Genomic DNA, 21,876 nt, shown 5'->3' with positions numbered 1-21,876 from the left:
ACCTGTGGACATCCGAGAGCTCTTTACATCCGAATGTACTGACAGAACGAAGACTAAGGAATCCACATTCCCAAAAAAAGTTATACACCTGAGTCTCCATTTTTTACCCCGCCCGGTATGCAATGCAGAACTATTCTGGAAGTTCCCTTCTCTGGCACTTAAGCTTCAAAGTCCTCTTCACTGAGAGAACTGTGATAAATGTTTAAGTAGTGATCTTTTCTTTCTCGCTTGCCTCCACTGCAACCTGTACTGATCTCAGCTGACAGGAAAAACTACCCCGTCCGTTGCAGCAGGGAAGCAATGACGTCACGACTAGAACTGACTGACCCCGTTTTTTCGGGCTTCGCAGACCACGGAGCTACAAAGGCCGAGAGGGAATGAGTGGGAGGCGGGAAAGCGCAGATCCTACCCTCCCAGAGCCAAGCCCTGCGCCACCAGCTTGGCCCGCGCAGGCCTGAGGCCACCGGGCGGGAACCCTCTTCGGCGCTACAGTCGCGGGGCTGGGAGGCAAGCGAGTGGGTGTGTGCGTGGGGGCGGCCAAACTTCCTGTCCCGCGCTAGAACTGCTTCCGGCAGGAGCCGGAAGACGCTCTGTGTGGACAGAATTCGGGACCGACTGACGGACGGACTGCTGCCCAGGACTGGAAGGTCAGTTCTGGGGTGGTCCCGACCATACCCGCTCGGCTGGGTGGTCTCCGAGAGGGAGGAAGTCAGCGCCGGCTTCTCAGGGGCGCGGGCCGAGTTTTGTCCCCGGAGAGGACCGGGAAACCGCCCCCGGGGCACCCCACCCGGATCTGGAGCGGCGAGTCCGAAGCCCTCGGCTTTTCTCCTCGAGGGCTTCTGGGGCCGGTGTTTCGATTCCTTTACTTGGTTTGGGGGCCAGGGACATGGGGACAAGACCGACCTGAGAAAGCTAGAGTCAGCGAGTGCCCGGAGCGGGGGCTCCCAGACAGCACCCGCAAGTGAGGCCCGCCCGCCAACCTTGGGGCCCTTCACTAGGTCGTTGTAGTCGGGGAACAATGATGCCAGGGCGACTCTGCCCTGGATATTTCAGCCCCAGATCTACTCTCTTCTTCCATATGTCCACTTTCTGGGACAAGAAGAAGAAAGACTGCCGACTCGGAGGGGCTGGGCCGCTGGTTTCTCCTTCGCGTGTCGTTTGAAGGCGAGAGTGGGGCTGTGAGTGCTTACCGCCTGTATTCGTTTCGCAGGTTGTATTTATCCTCTGAAGTCTCTTCGGAGAAAAGAATTCAATTAGTTTATTAAAGTTTATCCCCCTTGCTCATGAGACTCTGAAATGCACTTAGGATTCATTTGAAAGTTAAATATTATTAACTTGGAAGTTAAGAATTTGTACTTCTTCCTCATTTTGACCCAAGGGTCGACACAGCATATTTGTAAAGAGGATGAAAGAAATATTTTAAAATAAAACCAGGGGCATTTTGTTATTGTTAGGGAGTGAAAAATTCCACCGTCTTCGTATGAGATAGTGAGGTCAACTAAGCTCAAAAGATTTAGGTTCTAGTTTTTTAAATTTTGCGTCTAAGTAGAGGTCTCGTTTTCTGCAAATTACTTAATCTTTAGCTTTGACACCCCCACCCGCACCCCCTGTAAATGAAGGTTACCCATTCATTCAGCAAATATTTCCTAAATGCTTAGTTTGTGCAAGCACAGTGCTGAGTTAGTGGGAGGATGAATAAATTCAGTGAACCTTAACTAGTGAGAAAAACATGCTGGAAGACAACTAACTCCCAAAGCAGGGTGAGATAATTGTTAAAGAGAGGTTAAAGTGTGTTGTGAGAACACCAGGGAAGGATAGATTTGTTTTGACTGGAGGGAAAAGATGAGTCTTCATGGAGGATGGCATATGAGTTAGACTTTGAAGACAGGAAAGGATTTCAAAGATCACAGCTGGATTGCACCGTTTATTACTGGAGGGTCTTATTACTGAAGAACTATCCCAAGGGAAAGATCTTGAACACTGAAATAGGTTGGAGTGTTCATTTAGTAGCCAGTTCAGTGTGTACTGGAGAAAAGGATTCATTGAGGAGTATAGTGGATGCTTTAACTGAAACTGTATTTGAGGACATACTGTTGAATATTTAAAATGCCATGCTTAGGGATTTGACTGTTAATTCTGAGGCACTGAACTTCGGGCAAGGGAAGTGACATAAACTGTGTTTTGGAAAGATAACTCGAGTGGCTGCATAAAATATGGATTGGAAAGGGGAATTTTAAGGGCAAGGTGGCCAGTTAGAAGCTTGTTTTCATGTTGGAGTTGAAAGATAGTGAAAAACCTAAACAGTGCATTTTGGTAGGAATAAATTTGGAGGAATCAGAACCACTGGGATTATTTAGTTTTGGAGGATGAGAGAGATTGTTCAAGACCTAGAGTTTGTAGCTGAGTGGGAGGAAAATTGGGCAATAACTGAAATGGATAATACGGGAAGAAGAACAGGTTTGGTGGGGAAGATGACAATCTGGATTTTGGACATTGTTAAAATTGAGATAAACGTCCACTTGGGGATACCTAGCAAGCAGTTAGAAATAGTTTGGAGTTCAGAGAGAGGTTAGTAATAGAGACAAAAATTTGGGTATCATTTGTGGTGTCATTCATTCAATATGCAAATGTTTATTTAGTGCCTACTAGCTGCTTACAGAGAAGCTTGCATAAAAGCCCTTAAAGCTCATAGTAAAGATAATCTCAGAGCTTCATAGTATCAGAAATGACCCTTGGAGACCTAAATTCCTTATGAATTACATACAGTACTCTGCCAGGCACCAGATGATGGGTTCTGGGTGCTAGGAGATAAAGTAGTGAACAAGACAGACTAGTTCTTGTCCTTGTTTATGGAGCTTACAATTTGTAAACAAGCTTGCCCTTTTTTATGACAGCGAGACAAAAAGTGAATACTATATAAAAACAAAAGAATTAGAAATTGTGATGGGTGCTGTAATGGAGACAGTAGGGATGGATAGAAAGTAAAACTGGGGTTATGGGGAACCTTCCTGGATAAAGTGATCAGGCATACATAACCTTTTTATGTGAGTTGATGGCTGAACAGAGCCCTGAAGAATAAAAAAACAGCTAACCAATAGAAGAGAAAGCATTCCTGGGTAGAGGAAATGACACACGCAAATCGGTAGCGTAGGAAAGAGCTAAATGTGTTCAAGGAACTAAGGAAGAGCCATTTGGTGGAGCTTGGTGAATAAGTAATAGAGAACAACTCTGAATGTCTTTGGAGAGGCAGGAATGGATCACATAGGTCCTTATAGGCCTGGATAAGGATTTTGGATTTTTTCCAGATATATTGGGAAGCCACATGAAGAAAATGTGAAAATTTATAGTTTAAGATGATATTGAATGATGCAAAGAGAACAGAATGAAGGAAGGCAAAGAATAGAAGCAGGGAGACCAGTTAGGAGGCAGTAACGGTACTTTAAGGCAAGAGTTGGCCTGGAGTAGAGTAGAGGCAGTAGAAGTAGGTGGGTTAGAGATAGACTCAAGTCCAGACTTGTAGCTGGACTGCATACTGGGAGCAAAGGAAAGAAGTTATAAAAGTAACTTCTAAATGGGGTGAATGGTGGCCTTCCCTTGAGTGGCGAGGGTTGTGGTCAGAGGGGCTGGCAGAGGATGATGGGAAACAGAGTTGGGAGAGAATTCATTTTGAATATGTTAAATTTGAGATATTAAAACATCAGGTAGAGATGTCAAATAAGCAATTATATGTACAAGTTTGTAGCTCAGAGGAGATATCTAGGCTATAGGTTAAAATTTTGGAGACCATGTCATTTAAAGCCATGTGTTCACACTAGGAAGAGAATATAATGTAGTAAGAGAAGAGGGCCTGCAAACTCCTGAGGAACATTAGTATTTAGAAGGTGAGTGGAGGAGAAATATAGGAGTTATCAGAGAAGACTGGAGGAGTGGCCAATGAGGTAGGATTAAAATGAGAATCTTAGAGGCAAAAGAGAGTAAGTAAAGTGTTTGTGGAAGGAGGCAATGCTTCCAAGGGAAAATATCAGTTCTGACTCTGATTGCAAATGACCAATTTACTTGAGAAGAGGAATTTATAACAAGGATGTGGGCAGCTCACAGGATCAAAGGAAATGCTGAAGGCCCTGGCTTTGAAAAGGACAGAAATCTGAGCAGCCCCAGGGGGAGACTGATAATTGCAGTACTGGAATGAACAGGTTGCTATAGCAGTTTTCACCTTTTAGTTAGTTACTTCTTTTAGAGTTCATGTTCTAAGTTAAAGTATCTGATGAACAAATCAGTTGACTGCCCAACAGTTGATTAAGATAGGAAAGAACACCTTACTCTACAGTCCCACCAAGAATGTATACAGTGAGGGAGGGGTAGATCCCCAAACAAAATGTGGATCCTGTCACCTAAACAGGGGGAATGAATGTGGAACAATCAAAAATAATAGTTGTCCTTTGCAAAGTTTAGGTAAGATGAAAACAGTAAAGTAGCCATTAAATTTGGCAGCATGAAGATCATTGGCTTTAAATTTGTCTCTGAGGATTGCAGAGAAATGGGGAGGTGACTGGAATAAAAATCAGGGCTGTAGGAATGGGGCACCCCAGAACATCCCAGGAAGAGAAGAAGGAAGGCCCAGGATGAACGTTACAGTTTCTGAAATTCATTCTGGCTTCACAGTTCTGTGTTCCTGATGTCTTTGATCAGCCCTCATTACAACTTTATCATTAACATTTAATTAACTCTCATGCTATATCTTATACTAGATATGATATTAAAAAGTTACTTGATTTTTCTGTTTCTTTCTTTACCATTTTATACCAAAACTTAAACTGCTCTTTTATAAATTTTAAATATTGGTCTTTGTAATTCATTAGCATTAGTAGAATTTTTTGTTTTTTAAGTATTACTGAGTATTGTTCCCTTCCGTATCTGTGGTCAGCCACAGGTAGAAGTGGAGGGAGCTGAGAAGCAGATTGGCACACGAGGAGAGAGATTACGCCTCTCCGTTGAACTTTTGTGCTTTATTTTAACCTTTGTGAGGAGTGACCAGTTGAGGGAGCACAGTGTTTTGCAGTTTCTTCTCTTTCTTCTTATCCTCTCTCCCTCTTCCCCTTCTTTACCAAACCGAGTTAAGGTCAAGGCATTTTCTGCCTCCCTCAGGAGGATAAGAACAACACTGGTATTCTGGGCTTTGTATTCTAGAGTGGAATCACATTACTTTTTGGAGGCTGGCACAATGATGTTCTGTTTCTTTCATGATGCAGAGTATTAAAAGCCCCTGGTCATCTTTCTGTTTGGAATACATGCCCTTCTGTATGGCATTCAGGACTGAGGCAGGAGACCTGTATCAGCTCTGTTCCCTAATTGCTTGATTAGTTTACTTTGGTCTGGTTTTCCCTCCCAGTATTTCTCCATGTAGCCTGCATTGGTTTTAGGCCATATCTACTCTGGGAAATGGTGTTACCACTAATTCCTGTCTAGCATATGAGAGTTCTTCACTGAGGTATGGGACCAAAAACAGGTTAATTATAAAGACATTTTGTCTTTCTTTGCTGATTGGTGCCTAGTGTGTATAGTATTTTCCTTTGCAGACGTTTAGGGAAGTTTGAAACCACTAGACCATTCAGGTATGACCTAAATCAAATCCCTTACGATTATACAGTGGAAGTGAGAAATAGATTTAAGGGCCTAGATCTGATAGAGTACCTGATGAACTATGGGTGGAGGTTCGTGACATTGTACAGGAGACAGGGATCAAGAACATCCCCATGGAAAAGAAATGCAAAAAACTAAAATGTCTGTCTGAGGAGGCCTTACAAATAGCTGTGAAAAGAAGAGAAGCAAAAAGCAAAGGAGAAAAGTTTGAAAGATATTGCCATTTCAATGCAGAGTTCCAGAGAATAGCAAGGAGAGATAAGAAAGCCTTCCTCAGCGATCAGTGCAAAGAAATAGAGGAAAACAACAGAATGGGAAAGACTAGAGATCTCTTCAACAAAATTAGAGATACCAAGGGAACATTTCATGCAAAGATGGGCTCGATAAAGGACAGAAATGGTCTGGACCCAACAGAAGCAGAAGATATTAAGAAGAGGTGGCAAGAATACACAGAAGAACTGTACAAAAAAGATCTTCATGACCCAGATAATCACTTTGGTGTGATCACTCACCTAGAGCCAGACATCCTGGAATGTGAAGTCAAGTGGGCCTTAGGAAGCATCACTATGAACAAAGCTAGTGGAGGTGATGAAATTCCAGTTGAGCTAGTTCAAATCATGAAAGGTGATGCTGTGAAAGTGCTGCACTCAATATGCCAGCAAATTTGGAAAACTCAGCAATGGCCACAGGACTGGAAAAGGTGTTTTCATTCCAATTCCAAAGAAAGGCAATGCCAAAGAATGCTCAAACTACTGCACAATTTTACTCATCTCACACGCTAGTAAAGTAATGCTCAAAATTCTCCAAGCCAGGCTTCAGCAATACATGAACTGTGAACTTCCAGATGTTCAAGCTGGTTTTAGAAAAAGCAGAGGAACCAGAGATCAAATTGCCAACATCTGCTGGATCATCGAAAAAGCAAGAGAGTTCCAGAAAAACCATCTATTTCTGCTTTATTGACTATGCCAAAGCCTTTGTGTGGATCACAATAAACTGTCAGAAATTCTTCAAGAGATGGGAATACCAGACCACCTGACCTGCCTCTTGAGAAATCTGTATGCAGGTCAGGAAGCAACAGTTAGAATTGGACATGGAACAACAGACTGGTTCCAAATAGGAAAAGGAGTATGTCAAGGCTGTATATTGTCACCCTGCTTATTTAACTTATATGCAGAGTACATCATGAGAAACGCTGGGCTGGAAGAAACACAAGCTGGAATCAAGATTGCCTGGAGAAATATCAGTCACCTCAGATATGCAGATGACACCACCCTTATGGCAGAAAGTGAAGAGAAACTAAAAAGCCTCTTGATGAAAGTGAAAGAGGAGAGTGAAAAAGTTGGCTTAAAGCTCAACATTCAGAAAACGAAGATCATGGCATCTGGTCCCATCACTTCATGGGAAATAGATGGAGAAACAGTGGAAACAGTGTCAGACTTTAGTTTTTTGGACTCCAAAATCACTGCAGATGGTGATTGCAGCCGTGAAATTAAAAGATGCTTACTCCTTGGAAGGAAAGCTATGACCAACCTAGATGGCATATTCAAAAGCAGAGACATTACTTTGCCAACAAAGGTCCGTCTAGTCAAGGCTATGGTTTTTCCAGTAGTCATGTATGGATGTGAGAGTTGGACTGTGAACAAAGCTGAGTGCCGAAGAATTGATGCTTTTGAACTGTGGTGTTGGAGAAGACTCTTGAGAGTCCCTTGGACTGCAAGGAGATCCAACCAGTCCATTCTGAAGGAGATCAGCCCTGGGATTTCTTTGGAAGGAATGATGCTAAAGCTGAAACTCCAGTACGTTGGCCACCTCATACGAAGAGTTGACTCATTGGAAAAAACTGATGCTGGGAGGGATTGAGGGCAGGAGGAAAAGGGGACGAGAGAGGATGAGATGGCTGGATGGCATGCATCACTGACTCGATGGACGTGAGTTTGGGTGGACTCCGGGAGTTGGTGATGAACAGGCAGGCCTGGCGTGCTGCGATTCATGGGGTCGCAAAGGGTCGGACACGACTGAGCGACTGAACTGAACTGAAAGGATTTGATAGATTTGCTTGTTTCTTAAGCATTTATGCAAAACTTTGCTTCTGAAGAATTTTATCATTATTTCTGTTAACTGATACGTAAGTAAGCTTAAGGTATATCTATTTCATTTGGGTATTTCAGAGTAGTTTCCTAGGGCCAAGAAGATGAGTAGCTTGCCCAGGTCTCAACCAGAGAAACAGAGGCAGAATTTATGTTCCTGCTTTAGACACCTCAACTTTTTTATTAAACTTAGCTTCTTAGTATTAATGCATAATTTGCTGGATGATGTTGAATGTACTGTAGAAAAAGAATACAGTTTATCAAACTTAAGTTCCTAGGATTTATTTGGCTAAAAGCAGAGGGAAAGTTGTTCTTCGTATGGTCCTGATCATAGAGATTGCTGTTGTCCTTAATCTACTTTGCTGTTGTTAGAAGTTCTCTCACTACTTGTTCCCAGAACATTTCAGAGCTTCTTAGGTTTTTTGCTTTGGTTTGTGCAAAGGTTTGTGTTGCCTGCATTCTTTTTAACTCTTGGGCTGACTATAGGATAATATATTCAATAACAGCACTGGCAGAATCAGTGGGCTTCTAAAAATACAATATGTGCCAGACCAAGATTATTTTCTTTAAGCAGTATGCTTTGATGGCCATAGGGAACCATAGAGGCAGTAAAATTTAGTTGTTACCCAAGATAGAGGGCAAAAGGGTCTGAAAAGTACTATTAGACCAATCCTTGGGTTTCTGAGATCAGTTTGTTTTGTTATAAACTCTTTATCCAGAGCCAAGATTCTTTATGTATGATTTTTGGAAAATATGATTTGATGTGCCTGGCCTTTGCTGCTGACAATTAAGTACCATTATCTCTTTTATTATTATGATACTAAATTAGTAATTTTTCTGTTCAAAAGGAAATAAGAATACAGATTTTACCAGTCCACCAGGTAAAGGTAGAAAATAAGAATGAACAAATGATTGTCCACATTAAAGGATGTTGCTGCTACTGCTGCTAAGTCGCTTCAGTCGTGTCCGACTGTGCGACCCCATAGACAGCAGCCCACTGGGCTCCTCCGTCCCTGGGATTCTCCAGGCAAGAACACTGGAGTGGGTTGCCATTTCCTTTTCCAAGGATGTTGAGTGATCCTTTAATCACAGGATACTACTTGGTGTTGCATCTCTAATGTCTTATCTTAATTAACAGCATAAGAAATCCTGAGAAGAAATTTCCTCTGAGACCCATAATTATCTTGAGAATAGCTGCCCTTAGAGTAGAGCTATGCCTTTCACTCTGCATGCATGCTAACTCACTTCTATTGTGTCTTACTGTTTGTGATCCTATGGAATGTAGCCCATCAGACTCCTCTGTCCATGGGATTCCTCAGGCAGGAATACTGGAGTGAGTTGCCTTTCACTCTAGTGTCAAGTAAATTGCATTTGAAGGAAAAACACTGGACACTCCCCCCACCTCACACTTGTAAATTATTTTTATTGTAATTACTCTAAATGTATTCAAACAAAAAGCTAAGTAATCCTTATCCCTCCTATATTGAACCTGACGGCCCTTAACTATAAAATCAAAACAAATTTATAGATAATTCAGTAATAGCAATGGTAAGGTCAGTGGAATTTTAAAAATATATATGCTGAAGCAAGATTGTTTTCTTAAGCAGTCTCATGTGTCTTGATGGCCATGTATTAAGTAGGTAGGAACCAGATATTTAGTACAATTTAGGTTGTCAGTGTTATGTCCATTGTTACAACGGATTTATATTTTTATTTGTAAGTTGTTGTTTAGTCTCTAAGCCATGTCCAACTTTTGTGATCCCGTGGACTGTAGCCCACCAGGCTCCTCTGTCCATGGGATTTCCCAAGCAAGAATACTGGAATGGGTTGCCATTTCTTCCTCCAGGGGATCCTCCCGACCCAGGGATTGAAACTGCATCTCCTGCATTGGCAGGTGGATTCTTTACTCTGAGCCACCAGGGAAGCCCTTATGAGTAAGTATATAGATGTTAACCACACTAAAACCTAAGAAAATGAGAAGTAAATTAAAATTCATATTATGTAGTAGAGATGTTGTTTTACTGAAATGAAATAATGTTGAGCATAATACTTGATGCTGGGAAAGATTGAAGACTGGAGGAGAAGGGGACGACAGAGGATGAGATGGTTGGATGGTATCACCGACTCGATGGACATGAGTTTGAGTGAGCTCCAGGAGTTGGTGATGGACAGGAAAGCCTGGCGTGCTGCAGTCCATGGGGTTGCAAACAGTCGGACACGACTGAGTGACTAAACTGAACTAAATATTGAACTGAATAGTGGAAAGATTTAGCTTTGTATTCACTAATATACATAAGATATGACTATATTTTAGCTTTAATAATAGCAATGTAGAGAATATCATACAAGTGTTATAGTGTTTATAATGTGAAGGCATTGTGAAGCAGTTTATGATAATCAGATCTCATATTCATCTAAAACTGGCCAGAAGTCCTTGAACGCCAATTTCAGTGAGGTATTATTTGGTAACTTAGTAGAGTTAGAGTTGCCTTATTCAGAAGAAAATAACACAGAATGGAAGAATATTTATGCAGATCTTTTAGCTGGTAAGAGACTTGTATCTGGAATATGTAAAAAATTCTTACAACTGAATAATAAAAAGACAACTAAATTTAAAAATGGACCAATGATCTGAATAAGCATTTCTCCAAAAATGATGTACAAATGGCATATAAGTACATGAAAAGATGCTCAACGTTATTAGTCATCAGGTTATGCAGCTCAAAACTGCAATGAATTAACACTTCATACCTACTAGGATGGCTGTCTTTAAAAAGATGTAATTTTAAAAAGTGAGGATAGGGAGAAATTGGATCCCTCATGCACTACTGGTGGGATTGTAAAGTGGTGCGGCTACTTGGGAAGACAGCCTGGTAATTCCTCAAGAGGGTAAAACACAGTTACTGTATCATCTTATCAGTTCTATTCTTAAATGTATACCCAAAAGAATAAAAACATGTTCACACAAAATTTTTCCATGTGAATCTTCATAGCAACATTATTGATGATAGCCAAATTGGAAAACAACCCAAATGACCATCAACTGAAAAATGGATAAATAAAACGTATAATATATCTATCCAGTAGAATAATGTAAAAAGAAATTAAGTACTGATACATTCTGTAACACGGGTTAACATTGGAAACATTATGCTAAGTGAAAGCAACCAAGCACAAAAGATTACATGTATGATTCCATTTATATGAAATATTCAGAATAGGTAAATCCATAGAGACAAAAAATAGATTAGTGGTTGCCTAGGCTTGGTCAGAGGAAGTTTTGGGAGGAAATGGGGAGGGATTACTAATGGGTTTCCTTTGGGGGGTGATGAAATTGTTGTAAAATTGATCATGGTTATGATCAGTCATATAACTGAATATACTAAAAAATAGTTGTACCCTTGGAGTAAATTGTATGATATGTGAATTACATCTCAGTGAAGCTGTTATGTAAAAAAACATTTGAATTGTGCTTGAAATCTCTTAAATGGGTAATTTGAATTGGGACTAGAAATAGCTCAATGTACATAGCAGGTGGCTGTGTTAAAGATGAGATCCACCCAGTACACTTGATAAGGTACTGAGTGCTCCAGTACAGATTCTTTTGAGGTCATCTGCCTGTTGTATTGCAACCTACTTGTCTGTCTTTTATTTATACAGCAAACGTACAAACTACAAACTGGGCAAAGATTGTATAGTAGAACTCAGTTGTTGTTCAGTCGCTCAATTGTGTCCAACTCTTTGCAACCCCATGGACTACAGCACGCCAGGCTTCCCTGTCCATTGCCAACTCCTGGCATTTACTCAAACTCATGTCCATTGAGTCAGTGATGCCATTCAACCATCTCATCCTGTCGTCCCTTCTCCTTCTGCCCTCAATCTTCTCCAACATCAGGGTCTTTTCCAGTGAGTTGGCTTTTCACATCAGGAGGCCAAAGTATTGGAGCTTCAGCTTCAGCATCAGTCCTTCCAGTTGATTTCCTTTAGGATTGACTGGTTTGGTCTTGCTGTTCAAGGGACTCTTGAGTCTTCTCCAGCACCACAGTTCAAAAGCATCAATTCTTCTGCACTCAGCCTTTTTTATTGTCCAGCTCTCACATTCATACATGACTACTGGAAAAACACAGAACTCAGTTGTAATATGGATACTGATTTGTTCCAGAAAATACATAGGTGTTAATTTTTAAAAAATTATCATTGAAATGAAAACACTAAAATGAAATGTCACAGATAACCATGAACCCTTGAGAAATGGTGATCTAGAGATGGCTCTTAAACTATAAGAGAGGTGGTAGCTCCCTTCTCTAAATTATTATGACAGATTTGTAAAATTGTCTAAAATCTAGTATATCTGATTTTTTCCCCTTGTTTGGTACACATATTCATATGCTTAATTTAAAAAAATTTTTCATTAGTAAGGATATCAGAAATGGAGCCAGTACCATCAGTTTCTAAGAAAACTAACAAATATAAAGGACAGTAAGTAGTTGTCTAGTTTCTTAGAGATTTTACAATCCTGAAATCTTAAAGTTGGAGGAACCCTAAGGATAACCTAAACAAACATTTGATAATTTCTTGGCTTCTTGAAATGAGCTGAAATTGGGAAAAAGGAATTCTTAAATCCTGAAGATTCAAGACCAGACCTAGAGGGATTTAATTACTACTTTTGCTAACTTGCTCTGGGTGGGAGTGCTGGCTCTGCAGCTTAATAATTTGGACAAATAATTGTACTAAACCTTGGTTCCTTCTTCTGTGAAAAGAGGGATTGGTAAACTACATTGAGCAGTTATAGTGTTCAAGTGAGAAAAACATGTAAAGGGAAAATCGGATTTACGACACTTAATTTTATGTGATAAACTTAAAGCAAGCCTTTTCATTTACATTTTATAAGTTTTTTTATGATGAAAATGAGGATTTCTGGAAGCCAGCAATGGGAAGAGGACTGAACCAACAGGGCAATAAACATTTATTCACGTACTTCTAAATGCCTTTTTTTGTAGAGTAAGTCTTTCTTGTTCTGACTTTCCATTCTACCTTGGTATGTATTGAAAACTCCCATCCTTGATATATTTTATACTGTATGCTTACTTTGTATATAATAGTGCTCCCAATTTTAGCAAAAATTGTACAAAATAAAGCAGACTTATTTGCCAAAATCTGAAAGAAAAGTTAAGTTTTAAGAAAATAAGAATTTAGAGGATGGGAAATAAGATGGCACAATAAAAGGACCTTGAGTTCACCCCCTCTCATGAACACACCAAAATCACAACTCACTGCTGAACAATCATCAGTGAAAGAGACTGGAACCTACCAAAAAGATATTTTACATCCAAAGACAAGGAAGAAGCCACAAGACGATAGGAGAGGCACACTCTTGATATAATCAAATCCCATACTCCCCAGGAGAGCACCCCACAAACTGGAGAATAATTATATTGCAGAAGTTCTCCCACAGGAGTAAGAGTTCTGAGCTCCAAGTTAGGCTACCCATCCTGGGGATCTGGCCTCTGAAGGGGGAGCACCTGGAGCATTTGGGTCTTCATTTCTGGAGCTCCACAGGACTGAGGGAAACAGGAGACTCTACTCTTGGAGGGTGCATATAAGGTCTCACATGCACCAGAACCTAGGGCGGAAGCAGTGACTTCTTAGGAACCTGGACCAGACCTACCTGATGGTCTTGGAGGGTCTCTTTGGGAAGCGGGCAGTGACTGCAGCTGACCCTGAGGAGATCAACACTGTTGGCAGAGATATAGGGGCATATTCATCTGTGTGAACTCTTGCTGGCAGCTGACATCTTGCTTGGGTCATTACCACCAAGACCTGGCCCCACCCAACAGCCTATAGTCCTGGGATGCCTCAGGCCAAGCAACAGGGCAGGAACACAGCAGATCAGCAGATAGGCTGCCTAAAGACTTCCTGATGCCACAGCCACCTTGCCCCTTGACTCAGCCCTGCCCACCAGGTAGACACCAGTTCAGTTCAGTCTCTCAGTCGTGTCCAACTCTTTGTGACCCCATGAACTGCAGCACGCCAGGCCTCCCTGTCCATCACCAACACCCAGAGTTCACTCAGACTCACGTCCATTGAGTCAGTGATGCAGTCCAGCCATCTCATCCTCGGTCGTCCCCTTATCCTCCTGCCCCAAATCCCTCCCAGCATCAAAGTCTTTTCCAATGAATCAACTCTTTGCATGAGGTGGCCAAAGTACTGGAGTTGCAGCTTTACCATCATTCCTTCGAAAGAAATCCCAGGGCTGATCTCCTTCCGAATGGATTGGTTGGATCTTGCAGTCCAAGGGACTCTCAAGAGTCTTCTCCAACACCACAGTTCAAAAGCATCAATTCTTCGGCGCTCAGCCTTCTTCACAGCCCAACTCTCACATTCATACATGACCACAGGAAAAACCATAGCCTTGACTAGATGGACCTTAGTCAGCAAAATAATGTCTCTACTTTTGAATATGCTGTCTAGATTGGTCATAACTTTTCTTCCAAGAAGTAAGCGTCTTTTAATTTCATGGCTGCAGTCACCATCTGCAGTGATTTTGGAGCCCCCAAAATAAAGTCTGACACTGTTTCCACTGTTTCCCCATCTATTTCCCATGAAGTGATGGGCCCAGATGCCATGATCTTCGTTTTCTGAATGTTGAGCTTTAAGCCAACTTTTTCACTCTACACTTTCATTTTCATCAAGAGGCTTTTGAGTTCCTCTTCACTTTCTGCCATAAGGGTGGTGTCACCTGCATATCTGAGGTTATTGATATTTCTCCCAGCAATCTTGATTCCAGCTTGTGCTTCTTCCAGCCCAGTGTTTCTCATGATGTACTCTGCATAGAAATTAAATAAGCAGGGTGACACCAGAAGCAAGAAAACTACAACCCCACAGTCTGTGGAACTGAGTCTGCAAATACTTACAGAACCTGCTCTGGGACCAGATGGGTGCTGGCCCTTGGGTGACGAGAGGAGAGTGTACTACTGGGACACAGAGGGCATCCCCTGCAAAGGGCCACTTTTCCAAGGCTGAGAAACATAACTAACCTACCACATACACAAAAATTCAAACAGAAATTTAGACAAAATGAGATGGCAAAAATTATGTTCCAGACAGGAACAAGATGAAACCCCCAAACATCAACTAAGTGAAATGGAGAAAGGAAGCAGTCTACCCGAGAAAGAGTTTAGAGTAATGACTGTAAAGATAATGCAAGACCTCAGGGAAAGAATAGATGCACAGAGTGAGAAGTTACAAGAAGTTTTTAACAGAGTTAGAAAATATAAAGACCAGCCAGCCAGAGTTGTAGAAGACAATAACTGAAATGAAAAATACACTAGAAGGAAATCTGTAGCAGAAGAGGCGGGATGGATCAGGGAGCTGGAAGAAAGTGGTGGAAATCACTGCTGCAGAACAGAAAAAAAAGAATGAAAAAAAAAAAAAAATGAGGCTAGTTTGGAGCCGGAAGTGCGGGAGCGTAGGGGAGCGGGGGCCGGGCCGCGGGGCTCCCCGCTCCCGGTCACCGTCCAGATCCGCCTCCCGTGCCCTCCCCGGAAGCCAGGGAGGGCGCGCGGCCCCGAGGAATTAAAGATGGACTCCTGTTGACGACAAACGGACCTATAGTTCCTTCTGTGTGATGAGAGAGTGGGATTTGCTGTCCTGAAGTCACTAAGCTTGGACCCTGGTTCCTCTTCACGAGAGACTAAAGAGATGGAAGCCTTAAAATCTGAGAATAAAAAGAGGGTGCTGCCCACATGGATGACAGCCCAGGTGGCTGAAAAGAGGGCGGTGCAGGTGAAGACCCCCAAGAGGAGACCAGCCACGATGCCAGCAGCTGCAGCCAGACTTCCTGCCGTGAGGACTGTGTACTGCATGAATGAAGCCAAAATTGTCCACGTTGCTCTGGGGATCCTCATTGAGGAGGACCCAAAACAGGAAAAGCCGTTGGAGCTGCCACCTCTGGCAGGTGCTGATAAGCCAGAGCGCTCCCCGGCCAGCCCAGCGCCACCGTCCCCAAGTCCCCACTGGAGCCGAAGCGAAGACAGTGAGGAAGAGGACCGTGGGGCAGATGGCCCTGCCCTGGGGCCCTCGGGTTCTGACGTGGCCTGCAGCAGAAGCCTCGAGGAAGACCAGGACGAGCTAAAGTACGTCAGGGAAATCTTTTTCAGCTAAGGGACACACTTCCAGGACCTTCTGCTCAGAGCGGCTGAAGGAAGCTGGGCTTCCCCTCAGCCCGAGCGCTGCCCTCAGACTGTGACAGCTTCTGCTCCCAGCGTCAAGCCTCCCTGGGCTGGGTGGATTCACCGGGGGAGGTGAGGAGTCAAAGTGAGCTCCCCCCAGAATTCCTGCTCTCTGCTCTCCCTGCTCAGGGGCCTGGGAGCTTAACACTGTCTTATTCAGGTACCTGGTTCCAGGGAAATGAGATCATGGGGGTCAAACTTACTGGAACTGGAGAGTCAACTTAATAATTTTCAAGGAAAAACCAGTATGGCTGCCAAGTACACTGCAGTTCCTATGGTTTGGCCACCTTAAGGAAGAAGCCTGTTTTAAAATCACTTCCGTCACATATCAGTTGGTCAGTGAGCCCTTGTTGGTCCAACCCTGAACTAGACACCTTCCCCCAGGGCTGGGCTCCCCCCTGAGAACCTGCCTGCTGTTCCATGTACAGATTGGGAGGCCTCCTGACCAACCAGACAGCCCTCCTCCCCTGGGCCGCCACCTTCTGCCACCTTTCTAGGCCTCAGCCCCTGGGCAGTTAGAAAGTAAGAGTGGGATAGGAGCCCCAAAGAGACACAGAGGACAAGACATCACACTGGAGTCCGTGTTTCTGCCTCTATTTAGTGTGGCTTTGCACAGGCATGGGATGAGGTGATCACGTGCTGTACAGATTGTCAGTGTAACAGATGCTGAAGAATACACAAAGTGCCCCTGTGAAGAAAAAAAAAAAAAAATGAGGCTGGTTTTAAGAGACCTTTGGGACAACATCTGACACACTAACATTCCCATTATAGGGGTCCCAGAAGGAGAAGAGAGAAAGGGCCTGAGAAAATACCTGAAGAAATAATAGCTGAAAACTTCCTAACGGGAAAGGAAGCAGTCACCCAAGTCCAGGAAGTGCAAAGAGTCTCATACAGGATTAACCCAAGGAGGAAGATGCCAAGACACATAGTAATCAAAATGACAAAAAGTAAAGGTAAACAAAATATTAAAAGCAACAAGGGCTAAGCAACAAATAACATACAAAGGAACTCCCACAATGTTATCAGCTGATTTTTCAGTAGAAAGTCTGCTGGCCAGAAGGGAGTGGCATGATACACATTAAGTGAATAAAAGGAAGAAACTGCAAACAAGAATCCTCTACCCAGCAAGGTTCTTGTTCAGATTTGATGGAGAAATCAAACTTTAGAGGCAAGCAAAAGCTAAAGTGATTCATCACCACCAAACCAGGTTACACTAACTGCTAAAGAAACTTCTCTAGGTGGAAAAGAAAGAGCCACAACTAGAAAAAAGAAAATCACGAAATACGAAAGCTCACTCGTAAAGGCAAACATCCAGTAATGGTAGGAAATCATCTACACACAGACTAGTAGGGAAGTTAAAAAAGAAATCATCTGTATCTACAATAAGCAGTTAAGGGATACACAGAACAATTAGATGTAAAATATGATGTCAAAACCAGTCATTGTGAGAGGAGGAGAGTAAAAATGCAGGATATCTAAAATGCATTTGAAATTAAGATAAAGCAATTGTGTGTGTGTGTGTGTGTGTGTATATATATATATATATATATATAGAGAGAGAGAGAGAGAGAGAGAGAGAGACTACTATACCAAAACCTCATGGTAGGGACTTTCTTGGTGCTCAGGTGGTTGAGATGCTTTCCAAAGCAGAGGATGCAGGTTTGATCACTGGTCCAAGAACTGAGATCCCACAAGCCATGACACAGCTAAGCCACGTGCTACAACTAGAGAAGGCTGTGCGCTGCAGCGAAGAGCTTGCACACTGCAACAAAGACCCAGCACAGCCAAAAAGCAAAATGAAAACAAACCTCATGGTAATCGTACACCAAAAATCTATAATAGATAAATACACACAAAAAACAAAAAAGAAATCCAAACACAACACTGAAGATAGTCATGAAGAAAGTAAGAATTTAAGTGGGGGAAACAGCTTCATGAGGGTCCCAAGAGTTCTGGTTTTTTGGGAAACACTGTTCAAATTTTGACTGTATAACTAACAATCTTTTATACAAAATTGAGAAATTAAAAAAAATGTTACACCAGCCTACCACCACCACCCAGTACAGTGACTATCATGGCTGTGTGAATTTCCTTTTACTTTTTCCTGTGCACATTGTAACTGGTTTTAATGACAGCAAATGTATCATTTTGTATTTTGTTTTTGTAATTTAATGTCATTAACATTTTTTCTTGTTGCTTTGTTTTGATAACTATTTTTAAGTGACAGTGTCATACCATAATCAGCCATTACTTAAATGAATATATGTGTGTATTTATATGTTGCTTATAGTGTTATTTATTATCACAGATGATAAGGTGAAATTCTTTGGGCATACAGCTTTTTCTATATTTGAAACCTTTGCTTATTTTTTATTTTAAAATTTATTTTATTGAAGTATAGTTGATTTACAGTGTTTTGTTAGTTTCTGCTATATATATGTATGTATATGTATATACATGAACACGTGTTCATATTCTTTTCCATTGTGGTTTATTACAGGATATTGAATATAGTTTTGTGCTATACAGTAGGACCTTGTTGTTTATCCGTTCTATATATAATCATTTGCATCTGCTAATCCCAATCCGTTTTTCCCCTACCAACTTCCCTCGTGGCAACCACAAGTCTGTTCTCTGTTTTCTTAGAATAGATTCTTAGTAGAAATTCTACGTCGAAGTATGACTTTTTATGGGTTTTGATACATGTTGGGCTTGTTCTATTTTAAAACAAGTGTTTGGGGCTGAATTCTTTACTTGCTGTTGTGATTAGGAGGTATATAAAGAAGTGGCTTTGTTTTTTTAGCTACATTTTCCTGCTGCTCTGAAGTCTCTCTCTCTCTTGGTTTTTCCTTTTTTAGGTGACATTGATTACCCAGCCAGTACAGCATCTTACAGGAAAAGCATATCACTTCCTAGAGGAATATGAGCACAACAGGAAGGTGTCATTGACTCTGAGTTAAGATTTTAACCTGTCCCCTGAACAGCTACAGAATTTGGAAGCTGAATCAATGTTATCAGATGAGTTAGAATCCAAACCAGAGGTGAGCCCAGACAACTGGTTTCTTTTTCGTTTGGTGGGCTATGTTAGAGAGTTTGTTCTTAGTTCAAGAGTCAGCAAACTTTTTCTGTAATGGGCCAGGTAGTAAATATTTTAAGTTTTGTAGGTCATATGGTTTTGGTTGTAAATACTAGTTTGTTATTTTTCTATTACTAATTACTTTCTCAAAAATTTAAAACTTCAGTTCTTACCTTTTATGACTTTTTATATTTGTTAGTTTGGGGGCTTCCCTTGTGATTCAGCTGGTAAAGAATCCGCCTGCAATGTGGGAGACCTGGATTTGATCCTTGGGTTGGGAAGATCCCCTGGAGAAGGGAAAGGCTACCCACTCCAGTATTCTGGCATGGAGAATTCCATGGACTGTATAGTCCATGGGGTCGCAAAGAGTTGGACATGGCTGGGAGGCTTTCACTTTCACATTTGTTATTTAAATAAGTATAAATTATTATACATTTAGATAATATAATGACAAAATTTATTTTTTATATGGCATATATATGTACACAAATGTAAATCTTTACTACCACAAACCATGTTAATTAATTTTGTATAAATATAATTATATTGATTATATAATTGTATATATTAATAAGTTTTCTTTTTAAATGTGATTAAGGGATTTAAACAATTTTTATTCATTTTTCTCATTCTAATTTTAGAATATTTGTGTTGTTTAGTAGAAAGATGGCTAAATTTGGAATCATGTTACCTAAGTATGAATGTGACCTTGGACTAGTGACTTAGTGTCTTCGTCTTGATTTATTACCTTTAAAATACATGCAATTTTACTGAGTTCAGTGAGGATTAAAAGAGCCAATACACAGAAAAGTGCTCTATAAGGTATATTATAATCATACACATTGTTGCAGTTGAATTTGCAATAGCCACCATTTATAATTATAATTATTTTTATCATTTCTCTGTTTTGTGAAAGATTATTACTTTCCATATCATTCAATTTTTGTCTAGAATAGAACATTTGATAAAAATAACATAATATTTTGTAGTTAATCTGGTTTTTCTATGAATAAGGTGGATAGCAGTGAACAATCAAGACTTAATTATCAATACATAGTCTCTCCTTTTGGTAAATTCAGAAGTTTAGATATATTTCTGACAACCTGTATTATTTATTGTCTCCACATCCCCATCTTCCCCTCCAGCTCCTGGTACAGTTTGTTCAGAATACGTCCATCCCCCTAGGACAGGGGTTAGTAGAATCAGAAGCTAAAGACATAACTTGCTTGTCCCTGCTTCCAGTGACTGAAGCCTCAGAATGCAGTCGGCTAATGTTACCAGGTAAAAATTAGTGCCATCAAAGATAAGATAAACAAGACTTAAAAGAACTTAGCCTGCTCTGTGGTACTGGTGGAATGGGATAACTGACTTTATAACTGACTGTAAACTGTAAAAACTATAAAAATTAGAGGAGTCATGGCGAAAGGCAACCACGGGAGTCATAAGTGCATTGGTAGTTTATTTGTTTAATTTTTTGGCTGTGCAGTGCAGCCTGTGGTATCTTAGTTCCCCAACCAGGAATTGAACCTGGGTCCTCAGCATTGAGAGCATGGTGTCCTAACCACTGGACTGTCAATTACCTGCACCGATAGTTTAAGTCATAAGAACAGATATGAACACCCATAGAGTGAGAGTGAGAAGAAAAGGAGGCCAAGACAGAACCACATGGAACTTAAGGTACCTATTCAAGGTACAGGGTGAGGCAGGAGATCCTGTGAAGGAGGGAATAAAGAGAGGCTAGAGCAATAGGAGGAATACTGGCATGAAGTGCAGGCATAGAACCCAAGGGAATGGTCAAGTTGACAAATGCTTCTAAGAGGCTACTGATATAGGGACCATCCCAATAAGATAGGCTTCCCTCATAGCTCCGTTGGTAAAGAATCTACCTGTAGTGCAGAAGACCCGGGTTCAATTCCTGGGTCGGGAACATACCCTGGAGAAGGAAATGGCAACCCACTCCAATATTCTTGCCTGGAGAATTACATGGACAGAGGAGCCTGACAGGCTACAGTCCATGGAGTCGCAAGAGTCGGACTAAACCACCACCAGTGCCATAGCGGTGAAGTCATTATTGCCCTAGGCAGGACATGTTCCTTGGAGAGGGAATGGAAAGCCAGGCTGTAGCAGGTTAAGATATCACTGCAAGGATGAGTCTAGTTGAGGAAGTATACTTTCTAAAGGTTATCTTGCTATGGGAAGGAAAAAAAGAAGGACATAAAGTAGATTAAAGAATTAACTTTTAAGATTTGAAATATTAGAGGGTGGTTTTGTGTTAAGGGGAAAGAGCCCATTAGAGAAGCTGTGAACAGAAAGAGTGGGTAATTGATAAGGAGGCTCCAAGAGAGGTAGGAGGAAGTAGTAGAATGCTGAGCATGGGTAGTGAGATTAGCTTTGTATGAAAAGAAGGAGATCCCATCACTTGACTACCAGCAAGGAAAGTATTATTTTTGGATGCAATGAATTCTTTATTTTCTGGAAATTGAAATATTTAAAATTTGGAATATTAATGTTAAATCAGGTGAGGGTCATCTGTTGTGACAACTTATTTGTTATAAAATCTTTTGGTTACTGTCCTCTAATGGTGTTCTTTTCGCTTTGATTTTTTTTTTTTTTCCTCTCTGATTTTTGAAATGACTTAAGGGCAGATATATTCAACCAGTGTTGATTTAAAGTGTTTCTATCTAACTCCTATCTTTCCCACATCTTCCGTCTCTCAACTCCCATTTTTCTACTGGTATGTTGGTAGTCTTTCCAAATCCTTGTGGATTTTCAATATGTGAAAATTTCCATGTGCTAATAAGTGTTGATCTTCATGAGGATTTCCCCCCTAAATTTTCTCTCC

At 41.2% G+C, this 21,876-nt stretch overlaps 2 protein-coding genes across 7 annotated transcripts in view; both read left to right on the top strand.

Moving 5' to 3' along the window:
* The first annotated feature begins 345 nt into the window (after positions 1 to 345).
* The window catches only part of ZNF410 (zinc finger protein 410), a 44,658-nt gene continuing 23,127 nt past the window's right edge, over positions 346 to 21,876 (top strand). For 2 of the 6 annotated variants that reach the window (XR_005718817.1, XR_005718816.1), the window contains exons 1-3: positions 423 to 647; positions 18,817 to 18,999; positions 20,180 to 20,315. Coding sequence is in view for 4 of the 6 variants with exons in the window: in XM_040227529.1 (XP_040083463.1) it covers positions 18,967 to 18,999; positions 20,180 to 20,315 (169 nt within the window). In the remaining 2 variants the exon portion in view is untranslated. Of the gene's footprint in view, positions 648 to 9,571; positions 9,662 to 18,816; positions 19,000 to 20,179; positions 20,316 to 21,876 lie in introns of those variants that run through there. The other 4 variants (XM_040227529.1, XM_040227531.1, XM_040227530.1 and 1 more) reach the window with 4 other exon arrangements.
* Positions 15,223 to 16,653, top strand: LOC120853575 (cell cycle regulator of non-homologous end joining-like). Its single transcript, XM_040227533.1, has one exon. The coding sequence runs from the start codon at positions 15,429 to 15,431 to the stop codon at positions 15,888 to 15,890; it is 462 nt and encodes a 153-aa protein (XP_040083467.1). The 5' UTR covers positions 15,223 to 15,428; the 3' UTR covers positions 15,891 to 16,653.

This window comes from Oryx dammah, unplaced genomic scaffold, assembly GCF_014754425.2.
Source record: "Oryx dammah isolate SB20612 unplaced genomic scaffold, SCBI_Odam_1.1 HiC_scaffold_26, whole genome shotgun sequence".
Lineage (NCBI taxonomy): Eukaryota > Metazoa > Chordata > Mammalia > Artiodactyla > Bovidae > Oryx > Oryx dammah.
This window is presented reverse-complemented; position numbering and strand designations above follow the sequence as displayed.